This window comes from Emys orbicularis, chromosome 15, assembly GCF_028017835.1.
Source record: "Emys orbicularis isolate rEmyOrb1 chromosome 15, rEmyOrb1.hap1, whole genome shotgun sequence".
Lineage (NCBI taxonomy): Eukaryota > Metazoa > Chordata > Testudines > Emydidae > Emys > Emys orbicularis.
The window spans coordinates 31,392,848-31,407,148 of record NC_088697.1 but is presented as its reverse complement, the minus strand read 5'-3'; the positions used below and the strand labels follow the sequence as shown (position 1 = coordinate 31,407,148).

The window sequence follows — 14,301 nt, the reverse complement described above, 5'->3', positions numbered from 1 at the left end:
AGCATGAGGAAGTCTTGTCTATGCCCGCAATGTGAAACCACTAGCCTCCGGCAGGAGAAGCACTGCCTTCCTGCCCTTCGTAGGCCTCACTGTCTCGGTACAGATTACCGTTAGGCACATACCTCCCCCTGAGTTCTCGGAATGGCCTCTGGCACGCCCAGCCCATGTTCCACTGAACAGTCACAGAACTCTCAGAGCTGCTACTCCCTAAAGGAAAAACACACACCAGCTTGCAAGATTCAGCTGAGGATCACCACTCAACTCAACACACTTCAATATATACACAGAGTGAAAACAGGAATAAGTTTATTATCAAAACAGAGATTCAAGGACAGCAAGTGAGGATATTGCAAAGCAGTGGTTACATATCAAACAAAATCATAACGTGCTTTCGAGAGCCGACACTCACCTAACCAGACATTCAGCTATCTCCTACGAGATAGCTTACCCCACGTCCTTTTCTCAGGATTTTCACCAGTTTAGCTGAGATCCCTTCTCATCAAATCAATCCTGCTGGCAGTCCTCACAGACTGAAGGAATAACTGGAGGTTCATCTGCACCCCCGATATAGTTTCAAAAGTTCATTGCCTTATGCCTAAACAGGATAACCCCTGCTGGCTTATTTTTTCCTGAAGCCCCTGCAATCAATTGATTAGAATTTGGCTCAGACTGTAAATGGGTGTCCTTTGGGAACCACACAATGCTCAGTTTGCACATGATGAGCCAGAGTGACATACGCATCTCTGTCTTGCATGACAGAGGTATGTGGATCACCTGGTGGCCTGCCTTAACTCACAGTCCTAGGGAACATAATTTTTAGTATAGATCCATAACTATTCACATGTTTTCCATACATATATCTTGCAATGATTATGACGATCAGTGTGACACAGGCTTTCATTAGAGACCTTACATGACCCCTTTTGACGAACCCAGGAGATCCCTCTCCACCTATGTACCCTGGGGCCATCTGCCAGTTGGCGTCAAGGGGTCCTTGGGTCACATGTCCTATCTCTCAATTCTATATTCTTTGATTAATGCACATGCCAATGCAAAATCATGCGCAGGTTTGGCTCTGAGAAGCCCCCACCCCAGCTCCCTGTGCTCCACGCCCCCTACAACTCCCTGCCCCTCACAGAGCCAAAATACAAGTTTGCCCCAGGTGCCTTTTTCCCTAAGGCCAGCCCTGCCCTTTCCCTTGCACCAAGGCGCTTTCCTGCTCATTTTCAGCAGGACTAAGCAGGCCGCTTGCACGCAACCAGACTCAGCACAGCCTCAAAATCTGAAAATGTGCTTTGGGAACGGTTTGGAGTCACCTCAACACACTGTACATCATACCCGGCCTCTCTCAGGGCTTCCTCCACCGACTCCCGCTCCAGGTAGAGGCAGGAGAACCTTCGTTGGCCTACCATGTAGTAGGTTTCTTTCAGGACTATCACCATCACCAAGTGGCCTCCTGGCTTTAACAGAGAACTGATGTTCTTCAGTGCTGCACGATAGCTGTTCAGGTCTTTGCAGGCAGCTTCCAAGCACAGTGTGGAGAGCAGGCAGTCGGCCTGGGGCAGAGACACAGGGGCCAAGATGTTGGATTTGGACACATCGCATTTCAGAACCTGCTTGACTTTCTTTCTCAACTTCTCTTCCTTCTCAGCCCACTTTTCCCTGCAAGAAATGTTATATTGTGTACTATTGCATGATTTGCAGTCTGTCCATTAGATCTCAGCAAGGGGATGTTCAATGGATTTGAAAGGCAGCATATTTAAAACTAATAAGAGGGGACACTTTTTCCATACAGCACGCAATTAACCAGTGGAACTCATTGTCACAAGACACCGCTGAGGCCAAGAATTAGACAAAAGGATCTGATATTTACACGGATAATAGCCAGTTACCTTACAGTAGGGATTAATCATAACTGAGCCCTGAAGGGCTATAAACCCTCCTGCTTCAGGGCATAAGCGAACCCCTGACTAGCTGGAATTAGGAGGAAACGTTCCCTGGGTGCTAGGCATTTCACAATTGTCAAACTGCAGAGCAATGCAGCAGTAGCAAGAAAGGATATTGGTGTGACTCTCCATTCCTACTGATCCAGGAGCATGCGGAGCTTTGGGCAGCTCAGCATTTTCTCTTTGCATCAACACCTTCTGCGCTTCTGATCTATGCCGGGAAGGAGGAGGCTCCAGTGTTTAGCATGCTAGCCTAGAACCCCGGAGACCTGCATTCAGTTCTGTGCTCTGCCACAGATCCTTCTGCGTGGCTTTGAATAAGTCGCCGTCGCTCTGTGCCTCAGTTCCCTCTCTGGATAATGGGGGTAATGTCACAAGGGTGTTGAGAGTCAATGCATTAATAAAAATAGATTTCAGAGTAGCAGCCGTGTTAGTCTGTATCCGCAAAAAGAACAGGAGTACTTGTGGCACCTTAGAGACTAACAAATTTATTAGAGCATAAGCTTTCGTGGGCTACAGCCCACTTCTTCGGATGCATATAGAGTGAAACATATATTGAGGAGATATATATACACACACATACAGAGAGCATGAACAGGTGGGAGTTGTCTTACCAACTCTGAGAGGCCAATTAAGTAAGAGAAAAAAAACTTTTGAAGTGATAATCAAGATGGCTCAGTACAGACAGTTTGATAAGAAGCAAGTGTGAAAATACTTACAAGGGGAGATAGATTCAATGTTTGTAATGGCTCAGCCATTCAAACTGTCTGTACTGAGCCATCTTGATTATCACTTCAAAAGTTTTTTTTCTCTTACTTATTTGGCCTCTCAGAGTTGGTAAGACAACTCCCACCTGTTCATGCTCTCTGTATGTGTGTATATATATCTCCTCAATATATGTTCCATTCTATGCATCCGAAGAAGTGGGTTGTAGCCCACGAAAGCTTATGCTCTAATAAATTTGTTAGTCTCTAAGGTGCCACAAGTACTCCTGTTCTTTTTAATAAAAATAGAGAGTCTCTCAGACACTATGGCAATTGGGGCTGTATGAGTTCCCAGAAAAATAGAGTCTCATGCCTCTAATCTGCAGCCCTTCTTCCCCCCACCCTCCATCATTCCAGTCCTGGGCTGCATTCTTCAACAGCTCTGCCTGAACAGCCCCCCTGCTGTTCCAGTCCTGGGCTCTCCCCACCCCTCCAGCTTTGCCAATGCACCTCTATCCAGACCTGCGTTCCCTGACCCTTGCTAGGCCAGTCCTGCTCCCCCTACACACAGATACACGGCTCTGCTGATGCCCCTCAGTCCTAACCTACAGCACTCCTTGCTCTTCCAGCCTGGCACCTCTCCTGAACTGAGACTGCCACTGGTGTGGATTTCAATTAAAATCAAGTAGCTACAACTATTCACTGCCCTCTGAAAATATAAGGGCTGATGTACTTGGAAATATTTATGTGGATGTTTAGCTCTGGAGAGAGATTAGATAGCAAGTCTCTGCAACACAAAGCCCCACATCGGACTGAAACACCATCGCTGCCATACACAGAGACAGCTGCTCTTTCTAGATACAACGGTTGTTTTATTATTGATCAGTTTTGTTAACTCATTCACACCATGGCCATTTGCAGACCTGTGTAAAGACACGAGCCCTGTTCCAAGGACCTTGCTCTCCAGACTAACTAGAACTTTTTATTCTAGACAGGTTTTAGAGTAGCAGCCGTGTTAGTCTGTATCCGCAAAAAGAACAGGAGTACTTGTGGCACCTTAGAGACTAACAAATTTATTTGAGCATAAGCTTTCGTGGGCTACATCCCACTTCTTCGGATGCATAGAATGGAACATATATTGAGGAGATATATATACACACACATACAGAGAGCATGAAAAGGTGGGAGTTGTCTTACCAACTCTGAGAGAACAATTAAGTAAGAGAAAAAAAACTTTTGAAGTGATAATCAAGATAGCCCAGTCCCTGTCTGTACTGGGCTATCTTGATTATCACTTCAAAAGTTTTTTTTTCTCTTACTTAATTGGCCTCTCAGAGTTGGTAAGACAATTCCCACCTTTTCATGCTCTCTGTATGTGTATATATATCTCCTCAATATATGTTCCATTCTATGCATCCGAAGAAGTGGGCTGTAGCCCACGAAAGCTGTAGTCTCTAAGGTGCCACAAGTACTCCTGTTCTTTATTCTAGACAAGGTCTCAACTAGGTCCCATGAGAGGCCCCCGCTGGCCCAGAGTGGAATTTTAAAGATATTTACATCTATTGGGAAATACAGTTTGTGTGGTTTTCCAGGTTTCAATTTCCTGTTTAAACCATAACCCCACAGGAAACTAAAAAGCGAGAGGCATCCACGTTCCCTGCATTGGCCAAGCCGCAGGCTACAGTGACTGAACCGTATTCAACCAGTGCGGAAAAAGGACGAATTGAGAGAAGCAGAAGTGGGATCAGTGTTTGTACAGCTGCACTTACACAGTTGGCAGTAACTACTTGCACTCCACTGAATGAATGTCCTGGGAGGGGTAATGCCCAGAACTACAAATCTGGAAATTATCAAGTAAGGAGAAACTCTGGCATGGTGCAGCAAAGGTGATGTGTATAGAAACCTGCTTACCAGAACTGGGGAATTTAAGTAAAGGTCTCTGTCCCGGTTGTTCATTTCAATATGACTTTGGATTCAGGTTTCAAATCCCTCCACACATGCTTTTGAAAGACACACACTCAGTCCTTTCCATCTATGGTGGGAGCAATGGTCATCTAGTCAAAGCAAAGACCGGCGTTCTAGTTCTCACTCTGCCACTGACTTCCTGTGTGATCTTGGGCATGCCACTTTCCCTCTCTGCACCTTAGTCTCCCCATCTTTAAAATGGAGATAAAAATGCTTCCTTATCTGTCTATGCAGTGTAGTTGTAGCCATGTTAGTCACACGATATTAGAGACTCAAGGTGGGTGAGATAATATCTTTTATTGGACCAACTTCCATCCAATACAAAATTGTACCTCACCTACCTTGTCCCCTTATCTGTCTGCCGAGGTATTTATGCTATGCCCATCACCATGGTATTTCACCTTCCAGAGTAGTTATGAAGCTAAATTCACTAATGTTTTTAAAACTCACAGTCAACCTCTGGAATTCATTGCCAGGGGATATTGTGAAGGCCAAAAGTATAGCTGGGTTCAAATAGCATTAGATAAGTTCATGGAGGATGGGTCCATCAATGGTTATTAGCCAAGATGGTCAGGGATGCAATCCCATCCTCTGAGTGTCCCTAAGCCTCTGACTGCCAGATGCTGGGACTGAACAACAGGGAATGGATCACTTGATAATTGCCCTGTTCTGTTCATTCCCGTTGAAGAATCTGGCATTGGCCACTGTCGGAAGACAGGATACTCTGCTAGATGGATCTTTGGTCTGACCTGGTATGACCATTCTTATGTTCTTATGAGATGGAAGGTGATTGAAAATTGCAAAGTATTAGTACATATTAGACTAGTTATTTCAGTACAATAGTGTGAAATTTAGATAGTAAGCTCTCTGGAGCAGGGACCTTCTTTTTGCTGTATGTTTGTACAGCACCTAACACAAGGGGGTCCCTGGCTATGCCGGTGTGCTGGAACAATTTTTATAGTGGGGGTGCTGATAGCCATTGAACAAAATTGTAAACCCTGGATATAATGCAATCAACTTCAAGCCAGGGGGTACTGCAGCATCCCCAGCCTCCTTACTTCCAGCACCAATGCGTGTAACGCATCATGTTACCTATAAAAGTCTCCCTAAGGTGGATCCTTTTGAAATAGAGGGGTTTCAACATGAAATTTTGTCCTGAGAATTATTATTAAAGCCACCAATCATGAAAGGAAAAATGACAAATTCTATGCACAAAGAAAATGGATGCTCTACATTTTCAAAAGTGACTAGTGATTTCGGGAGACTCTTTTTGGGTGTCCAACTTGAGCTACCTTAAAGGGAGCCTGATTTTCACATGGGAAGTGCTTAGGACATGCTAGATTTGGGCCTGTTTTACAGCATTTCATTTAATGCACCCAAAAAACTAGTCCCCTGGGAAAATGTGCAGAATTGGTCAGAAAAATGTCCAAACCCAACTTTGATGGAAAATGATGTGGGGAAGTTACACGAAGATGTCCATGGGTTTTTTTTGTTTGTTTTCCAACCAGCTGCAATTAGTAAAAAAAAAAAAAAATTAGTTACTTAAGTTTGAGAAGCATGCAGGCTTCAGCGCTCTGAGTGAGGTATGGGAGGGTTTCCTGATAGCAGCTACAGAGAATGTGTGACAGGATCATTCTTCTGAGTTGTTTTATAATAAAGGCTGAAAAGAGAGGACTGTTGTTCTGTGTGCAGCACTATTCTAGTCAAAAATTTTACACAACACAGAGATAAGCCCTAGGCCCTGATCCTGAAACACTTATACACTGCTTCACTTCAGACAATGTATTATTATTGATTATTTGTATTACTACAGCGCAGGGGTGCTGGAACAATTTGTATAGTGGAGGTGCTAAGAGCCATTAAACCAAAGTGTAAACCCTGTATATGATGGAAACCACTTCAGTCCAGGTGGTACTGCAGCATCCCTAGTTCCAGCAACTATGTGGCTATGGCTTGTGGGTACTATGGTAATTAAGATAATATCATAATAATTATAACTAATAATAAGAGTGACGCATGACCTATAGGGTTCAGCTGGCAGCTTCCATACATGGCAGTTGGATCCATGAGCGAGCGCTTCTAGTAGATTCCCATTTCTTGAGCCTCCCTGCGTCTGTCGTATGTCAGCCTGTTGGGTGACCTAGTCCTGTGTTTTTACATCGTACTCTAGTAAGAGGTCCCCTCCCCTGCAGGGGTTCATTTCAGTGACAAGACATGTTTCCTCTCACTGGATCATCAGTAGCCAGGTCTCCCTCCCTTACCTGTCTCCTTCCAGCTCACACACGTATTTCACCACTGGAGTCCAGTCGAACGCTTCTGGCTCATTCTTCAGCCATTTCTCCAGTTCCTGGCGGTTCCGGTCGGTATAGTCCGAAGCGATGATCTCCTTAAAGTTCTCGCAGGCGGAGAGGAGCTGATAAATGGTGGGGCCGCTGCCGATATCAATCAGGGTGTCGCCTTTCACCCCACCTGGTTTGGAACGTCGGGGAACGAAGTTACATTGGCGCATTGCACGACCCATAAGTCGGAGAAGTTGTACTCACTGCTGGTTGGGGTTTTTTTGGGGGGGGCTTTTTGTTTGTTTGTTTGTTTTATTTGCTCCTTTGACGCCTCATGCGAATGGTATGTAGGATGGAACACTCCTCCAGCAACAGCCTCATCACCTAAGGAGGTGTGTCCTGGTTAGGGCCTTTGCCTAGGACTAATGAAATCTGCCACAGACTCGCTGTGTGACTTTGGTGCGTCACTTAATCTGTCTGAGCCTCAATCCTTCGTGTGTTAAGTGGGAATAACAATCCTGCCTTGTACATTTTGTCTATTTAGATTATAAACTCTCTGACGAGGCTGAAGTTGGCTCCTTATTCCCAATTCCTTGTTTTTGGTACCAGCTTCCTATCCATTGTTCCCAGCTGTGTATTTAACCTCCACAATTATTTAAAAATATGTCAATGTAAGATTAATTATTTTTAGAAATTTCATCAAATGTATGTGATTGAATGTGCTAAAAATTTAAATGACTGATTACTTAATTATTTATTAATTGAATGACCAAATAAGTGGATTGGCAGTGTGACATTGCGCAGTAACAAAACTTCAGCTCAGCCAACGGCGTGCCTCAGTTCCTTCGGAATAGTCTAACAGTGACCGGGGTGTGTCACTTGGGGTGACCCAAGACTAATTTTGTCATGTTCGGCCCGTCAAAACCCAGCTCCTTACTTTGTTAGTAATTGAATAATCAGATCATTATCTTTTACATTTTTATCGGTTCAATCACACTGATCAATACATTTTAAAATAATGTTGGTCTTTGAATAAGGGTCTAGGAACCATGAATAAGGAACCAACTTCAGTCTCAGAGCTCTCTAGGGAAAGGACTTCCTATGTGCGTGTACAGCGCTCAGCACAAACAGGGTCCCGATCTCAGCTGGGGACTCTCTACACTATCACAATAATCATTCTATAGAAGCTCATTATCATAGCTGTTTTGATACCATGATCCTGAACATGCTTTAAAAATGTTGCTAGGTTAGATTAAAAAACTAGAAAACCAGAGTAGGGAACCAGCAGTGGAAAGGGTAACCCAGAATAGCCTAGTTATAAACTGCTTAGCTGTGAGCCCAATTATATGCTATAAAATGCTGTGGAGAAGTTCTCCAGGGTTTGTAGTAACATCAGTAACCCCTAGTCCATTTCCAGGTTTAGAATCCAGCTGGCAACATCTGTTACTTTTCATAATATATAGCAGGAAAGAAATCAGATTAATTTATGAAGAGGCAGGATTTTTTTTTAATTCCTGTGATATTAAAGGGTTTAACTGCTTGTGCAACAGTGAGGACAGTTCCAGATAGCAACATTGATCATAACAGGATGCAGGGAACCAGGTCACCTGCTCCTTTTACTAGTTGCAATTTGCAGTCCAGCCGAGTCAGTGATTTTAATTCTCATGAAAGTCTGGGGTTGATGACACAGATGGCTCCCTACTCTGGGTCCCCCATCCTGATTCTGCCATTCCAGCCTTGGGCCTCACCCTCAATTCTGCCATTGCATCTTATTCTTGAGCCGCAGCTTCCACTCGTTCTTCCCCTCCTGGGCTGTACCACACACAGCTCTGCTAATGCAGCTCAATCCTATACTACAATACGCTTGTTATTCTAATCCCGAGCTTCACTATACACAGCTCTGCAGATGCTCTTCAATCCTGACTACAGTCCCTACCTTTCTCTAGTCTAGGTCTCCTCCAGCCCCAGCTCTGCCAATACCCCTCAATCCTGACCCACAGCACCTCCCATTATTCCAGCCCTCAACCTCTCCAGAACTGAGATTGCCACTGACATATGGATTTTAAAGGGGAAAATCAAGTAGCTAAAACTAGCTGCAACACTTAGAAAATGAAGGGGCTGACATACTCTGAAATACTTTCAGTAGCTTAGTGTGAGTATGTAGCTCTAGAGATTAGTGTGTGTGACATACAAAACCCCACATCATACTGAACCATCATGGCCTCTACAGCTGCTAATTACAGTTAGAAACACTCTCAATGTTATTTATTATGTGCATGCCCCAAACATGCCATGAGTATGAAGACAAGACTCCTGTCCCCAAAGCCTTACTACCCTTATAGAGCCTCGTCGTTTCCCGCCACAGACAGCATTATTAAACGAGCATGCGATCACAGGACAGGGGAAAAGCTGAGAACTTCTCAGCCCTAGTGCACTATGCCCGCAGGACACTATACTCACCTGAAATGAATATCTTAAACAGGCTTCTCAGGTTTAATTCCAGAATTTCATTCCCTTGGCAATGACTGGAACCGAAGGAATAGTAGGTTTTCAAAAACGCTGCAGGGTCAAAATCTTTCTGGTAAGCTTCTCCCCCCGTGAAACTAGCTGGAGATTCCATCTTGCACAAACAACCTCTGCTCTGTGTTTGTTCCCAGTGGAGACTGATAGCGCTTCCTGTTGATACTTTAGCCCCTCCTTGGACTGGCAAATTTCACTTTCACTTCAGACTGTGAAATTTTTCAGGCTGAAAAAACCCACAGGTTCTGCAAGATTTTCTCAGTCTGCAGAATCAAAAGAAGCAGCAGCTGAAAAGAATAGACGGGGAAGAAAGTGTGTCTGAGGCAGGGTGACCATATTTTCCCAAAGGGAAAATGGGACACTGTGTGGGGCTGGCCCGAGGCCCCCCTGCACGGGGCCAGCCTGAAGCCCCCTGCCACCCACCCACGTGGGGCTGGCCCAGCCCAAGCTGCTCTCCTGAGCCTTCCTTCCCTTCCTCTCAGGGCTGGCATTGCCGCTCTCCCACCTCCACCCGCACATTCCTCCGTGCCCCGCTAGGGGGTGCACCCCACTTTTGTTGGCCAAACTGGCCATTTGTCCCATTTGCTGTTGCCAACTGATCATCAGTTGGCAAGAACAAACGGGACAAATGCCAAAAAAAGTGGGGCCGGTTGGGACAGGGCTTTAAAAAGGGACTGTCCCAGCCAAAATGGGACATATGGTCCCCCTAGTCTGAGGCTACATCTACACTAGCCGTGGGATGATGATCTGGTCCTGAGCTCAGATGATCTGGTCTGGTCGGATCTGGTCTGGTCCGGAGCTCAGTCAAATGCTCCCGGCTCATTCTGCAGCCATTTCTGCATCTCCTGGGGGTTCTGATACATCTAGTCTGTGGCAATGATCTCTTTGAAGGTTTTGCTGGTATATGGTGGGGCTGGTGCAGATATCAATCAGGGTCTCCCCTTTAATATCGTCTGATTTGGAATAAACAATCCCAACTTCTCGGGACATACAGCAGCAGGGGATAGATGATAAAGTTGGATGGATAGAGGCTGAGTTTAGCAAGCTTAAGGATTTCTTCTCTACATTTCTTAAGGGTTTCAAGAAGGCCATTTCCCATGAGAGGTAAAATGCAACGAAGGACCCTGTATACCGCATTCCCCCCACACAGGGATGTCTGTAAAGTGCTTTGAGATCAGCATGTGAAAGGGCTGTTGTGACAATGCTCAATAGATACAACAGTCTGAATACATGGCTAAAAACTGAGGTTGTCACTTAGGCTTGCTTGAGCCCCATTCAGATGAGAACTTCAAGATCTGGCCCATTGAAGTAGGAAGAGTCACCTTACATGCCCTGCGCTGGTCAGGATAGGCAGCCCTTGATTGCAGTGCCCAGTAGCTGTACACAGATGGTGCACTGCCAAGAAACAGGGCATGGCTATGGCTCACCTTCCATCCAACATTGCTCATAGAAGTACCCTGGGTCCAAGGTGGGGGAAGAAATAAAGCAGCAGCATTGCATCATCTTATCATATTAATTGTGAGTTTCGCAGTATTTGGCATTTTTCTTTACAGCTGGAACTTTAAGTACCTTCCAGGTGACCACAAGCCCTGGAGCATGAACAGCCCGGGACAAACAACCTGCTGCAAGTGGGACCATGGAAACTACTTGACTGGCAGCTCCTGGCTTGATGGCCCACGCTGGCTTCTTTAATATCACCGACTCATCCGTGCAATTCTGGGACTAGGGCTGGATGGAGGATTGCATGGGATGAGGAGCTGATCACACCTCTAGAGAGACTGTATTCCAGGCAATGGGTGAGATGGGATAATTTACTCTGCCCTGATTTGGGCAGTGAGCAGCATCTCCCATGCTCTCTCTGACCCCTGCACCTTTTCTCTCCCCTTTATGCTGCCATGACCCGGTACTGTTCCACCTCCCCAGTGTTGATCCTTGGGCCTGGTCTATACTATGAGTTTAATTCAAATTTAGCAGCGTTAAATCAAATTAACCCTGCACCCGTCCACACAACGAAGCCATTTATTTCAAAATAAAGGGCTCTTAAAATTGATTTCTGTACTCCTCCCCGACGAGCAGAGTAGTGCCAAAATCGATATTGTCATTTTGAATTAGGGTTAGTGTGGCCGCAATTCGATGGTACTGGCCTCCGGGAGCTATCCCACAGTGCACCATTGTGACCGCTCTGGACAGCAATCTGAACTCGGATGCACTGGCCAGGTAGACAGGAAAAGCCCCGCGAACATTTGAATTTCATTTCCTGTTTGCCCAGCACAGGAGAGCATAGGTGACCACAGAGAGCTCATCAGCACAGATAACCATGCAGGCCGATAATCGAAAAAGAGCACCAGCATGGACCGTACGGGAGGTACTGGATCGGATCGCTATATGGGGAGAGGATTCAGTGCTAGCAGAACTTCGTTCGAAAAGACGAAATGCCAAAACTTTTGAAAAAATCTCCAAGGGCATGATGGAGAGAGGCCACAATAAGGACTCAGAGCAGTGCCGCGTGAAAGTCAAGGAGCTCAGACAAGCCTATCAGAAAACAAAGGAGGCAAACGGTCGCTCCGGGTCAGAGCCGCAGACATGCCGCTTCTATGCTGAGCTGCATGCAATTCTAGGGGGGGCCGCCACCACTACCCCACCTTTGACCGTGGATTCCGATGCAGGGGTAATCTCATCAGCCACACCTGAGGATTCTGCGGACGGGGAAGAGGAGGAGGACGAGCTTGCGGAGAGCACCCAGCACTCCGTTCTCCCCAACAGCCAGGATCTTTTTCTCAGCCTGACTGAAGTACCCACCCAAGCCTCCCAAGCCAGTACCCAAGACCATGACCCCATGGAAGAGACCTCAGGTGAGTTTACCTTTTAAAATATAAAACATGGTTTAAAAGCAAGCGTTTTTTAATGATTAATTTGCCCTGAGGACTTGGGATGCATTCGCGGCCAGTACAGTTACCGGAAAAGTCTGTAAACGTGTCTGGGGATGGAGCGGAAATCCTCCAGGGACATCTCCATGAAGCTCTCCTGGAGGTACTCCAAAAGCCTTTGCAGAAGGTTTCTGGGCAGTGCAGCCTTATTCCGTCCTCCATGGTAGGACACTTGACCACGCCATGCTAGTAGCAAGTAATCTGGTATCATTGCATGACAAAGCCTGGCAGCGTATGGTCCCGGTGTTTGCTGGCATTCAAGCAACATCCGTTTTTTATCTCGCTGTGTAATCCTCAGGAGAGTGATATCGCTCATGGTAACCTGGTTGAAATACGGGAATTTAATTAAGGGGACAGAGGTGGCCATTCCTACTGGGCTGTTTGCCTGTGGCTGAAAAGAAATCCTTTCCTGCAGTTAGCCAAGCGTGGTGGGGGGGGGAATTGGCGCTGAGCTTTTCGCCTTTGGCTAGCAGGGATCTTCCCTGATACCAGCCACGCGGTGGGGGGAGGGGTACAGCGATCATCCCAGATAATTCATGGCGGGTGGAGGGGGCGGGGGGTTAGTTTGGTTTTTGCAGGGATCTTCCCTGATACCAGCCATGCGGTGGGGGGAGGGATAAAGCAATCATCCCAGAGAATTGGATGGGGGGGGGGGGGTTAGTTTGTTTTCTGCTGCTGAAGGCTAACAGGAAAACCGCAGCAGTCAACGGGCTTTGCTTGGTATGTAGGAAAGGAGGCCGCATGCAAGCCGAATTCTGTTGCCCGGACCTGCGTCTGTGATCTCTAACACAAAAGCCACAGGCACTCAATATTAAGATGGAAAATGCGACCTTGTACTGAAATCACATGTGCTATGTAATGTGAATAGTGTTTTTCACTGTGAAAGAGTATAAGCATTGTTCTGTAAAATGTATCTTTTTAAAAACTTCTCTCCTTTTTTCCATCCCTCCAGCAGCTTATAGAGGGTTTTCAGGAGAGAATTTAGATCCTTTCACTTGTGTCCCCTTAAGAGGAGAGAGGACTGACTCAGGGTCTGTCTACACAGGGATAAAAGACCTGCGGCATGGCCGTGGCTGCTCTGGTTCCAGAGCTCGGGCTCCAGTCCAAGCCCAAATGTCTATGCAGCAATTTTTCAGCCCTGGAATCCAATCCCCATGAGCCCTGGTCAGCTGACCTGGGCCAGCCTCAGGTTTTTTATCCCTGTGTAGACATAGTGATATCGTTTAAATCCAGATGTATTAACCTGTAAATCTCCTTCTGCAAAGGTAATAATAAGACCTGGAACCAGAGATTATTGCATATGGGAAACAGATCTTTATTAGGCAAGCACCGATTGGGTGGAGATTACAATTATTCACCAAAACAAATCATTCATCCACCACCATGGCCCAATGCAGCTGTCAGGCCCCAGCCAATCAGCTCAAACGGATCAATGTTAAAATCACAGCGAGGTTATAGCCAGTATTGAGGATGATGTGTACAGTGTGAGCCATGCTCTCAATGCCGGGAGACAAGACTCCCAAGGAGGCAGGATGGCTGCCCCAAGGAGTTTACAGTCTAATGCAGATGCATAGAAAGGCACAAAGCTAAACACGTGACATGGGAGCGAGTTGCAAAATTTCGGGTAAGAGAGGAGTAGCTCAACCCATTATCAAATGGAGCTATTTGCAGAATTTGAATCCGGAGGCAGCTCAGGGGCAGAACCTCTGTTCCTAAAAGTCTGGGGTGGTTGGGCCTGTAGATGGGTTTTGATCCTCTTTCTAAACCCCATCCACCAATGATTCCAAACCCAGCACTGATTGGGCCCAGTCCTGCACCACTGAAGCCAATGGGAGTTTTGCCACTGACTACTGGGAGCAGGCTCCAGTCCATTAGCAGTGAGAAGGACTTTATATGATTCATTATGTAATTATTATTAGCTGCACAGCTGCAGCATGGCCTAGGCAAAACATGGCAAGAG

General features: G+C 46.1%; 1 protein-coding gene across 1 annotated transcript; it reads right to left on the bottom strand.

Moving 5' to 3' along the window:
• Positions 1 to 293: 293 nt before the first annotated feature.
• On the bottom strand, positions 294 to 9,553 carry LOC135889153 (nicotinamide N-methyltransferase-like). Its single transcript, XM_065416963.1, has 3 exons — positions 9,355 to 9,553; positions 6,877 to 7,084; positions 294 to 1,662 (listed from the first exon to the last, which is right to left on the bottom strand). Exons 1-3 carry the CDS (start codon positions 9,512 to 9,514, stop codon positions 1,236 to 1,238), a joined length of 795 nt encoding a protein of 264 aa, XP_065273035.1. The 5' UTR covers positions 9,515 to 9,553; the 3' UTR covers positions 294 to 1,235.
• Positions 9,554 to 14,301: the final 4,748 nt, after the last annotated feature.

Excerpts from the sequence above, each read along its gene's own strand:
- LOC135889153 (XM_065416963.1), bottom strand. The coding sequence starts at position 9,514 with ATGGAATCTCCAGCTAGTTTCACGGGGGGAGAAGCTTACCAGAAAGAT. Across the intron at positions 7,085-9,354 it reads GTTTAAGATATTCATTTCAG|GTGGGGTGAAAGGCGACACC; the intron begins GTGAGTATAGTG and ends GTTCCAAACCAG. Across the intron at positions 1,663-6,876 it reads TGTGAGCTGGAAGGAGACAG|GGAAAAGTGGGCTGAGAAGG; the intron begins GTAAGGGAGGGA and ends CATTTCTTGCAG.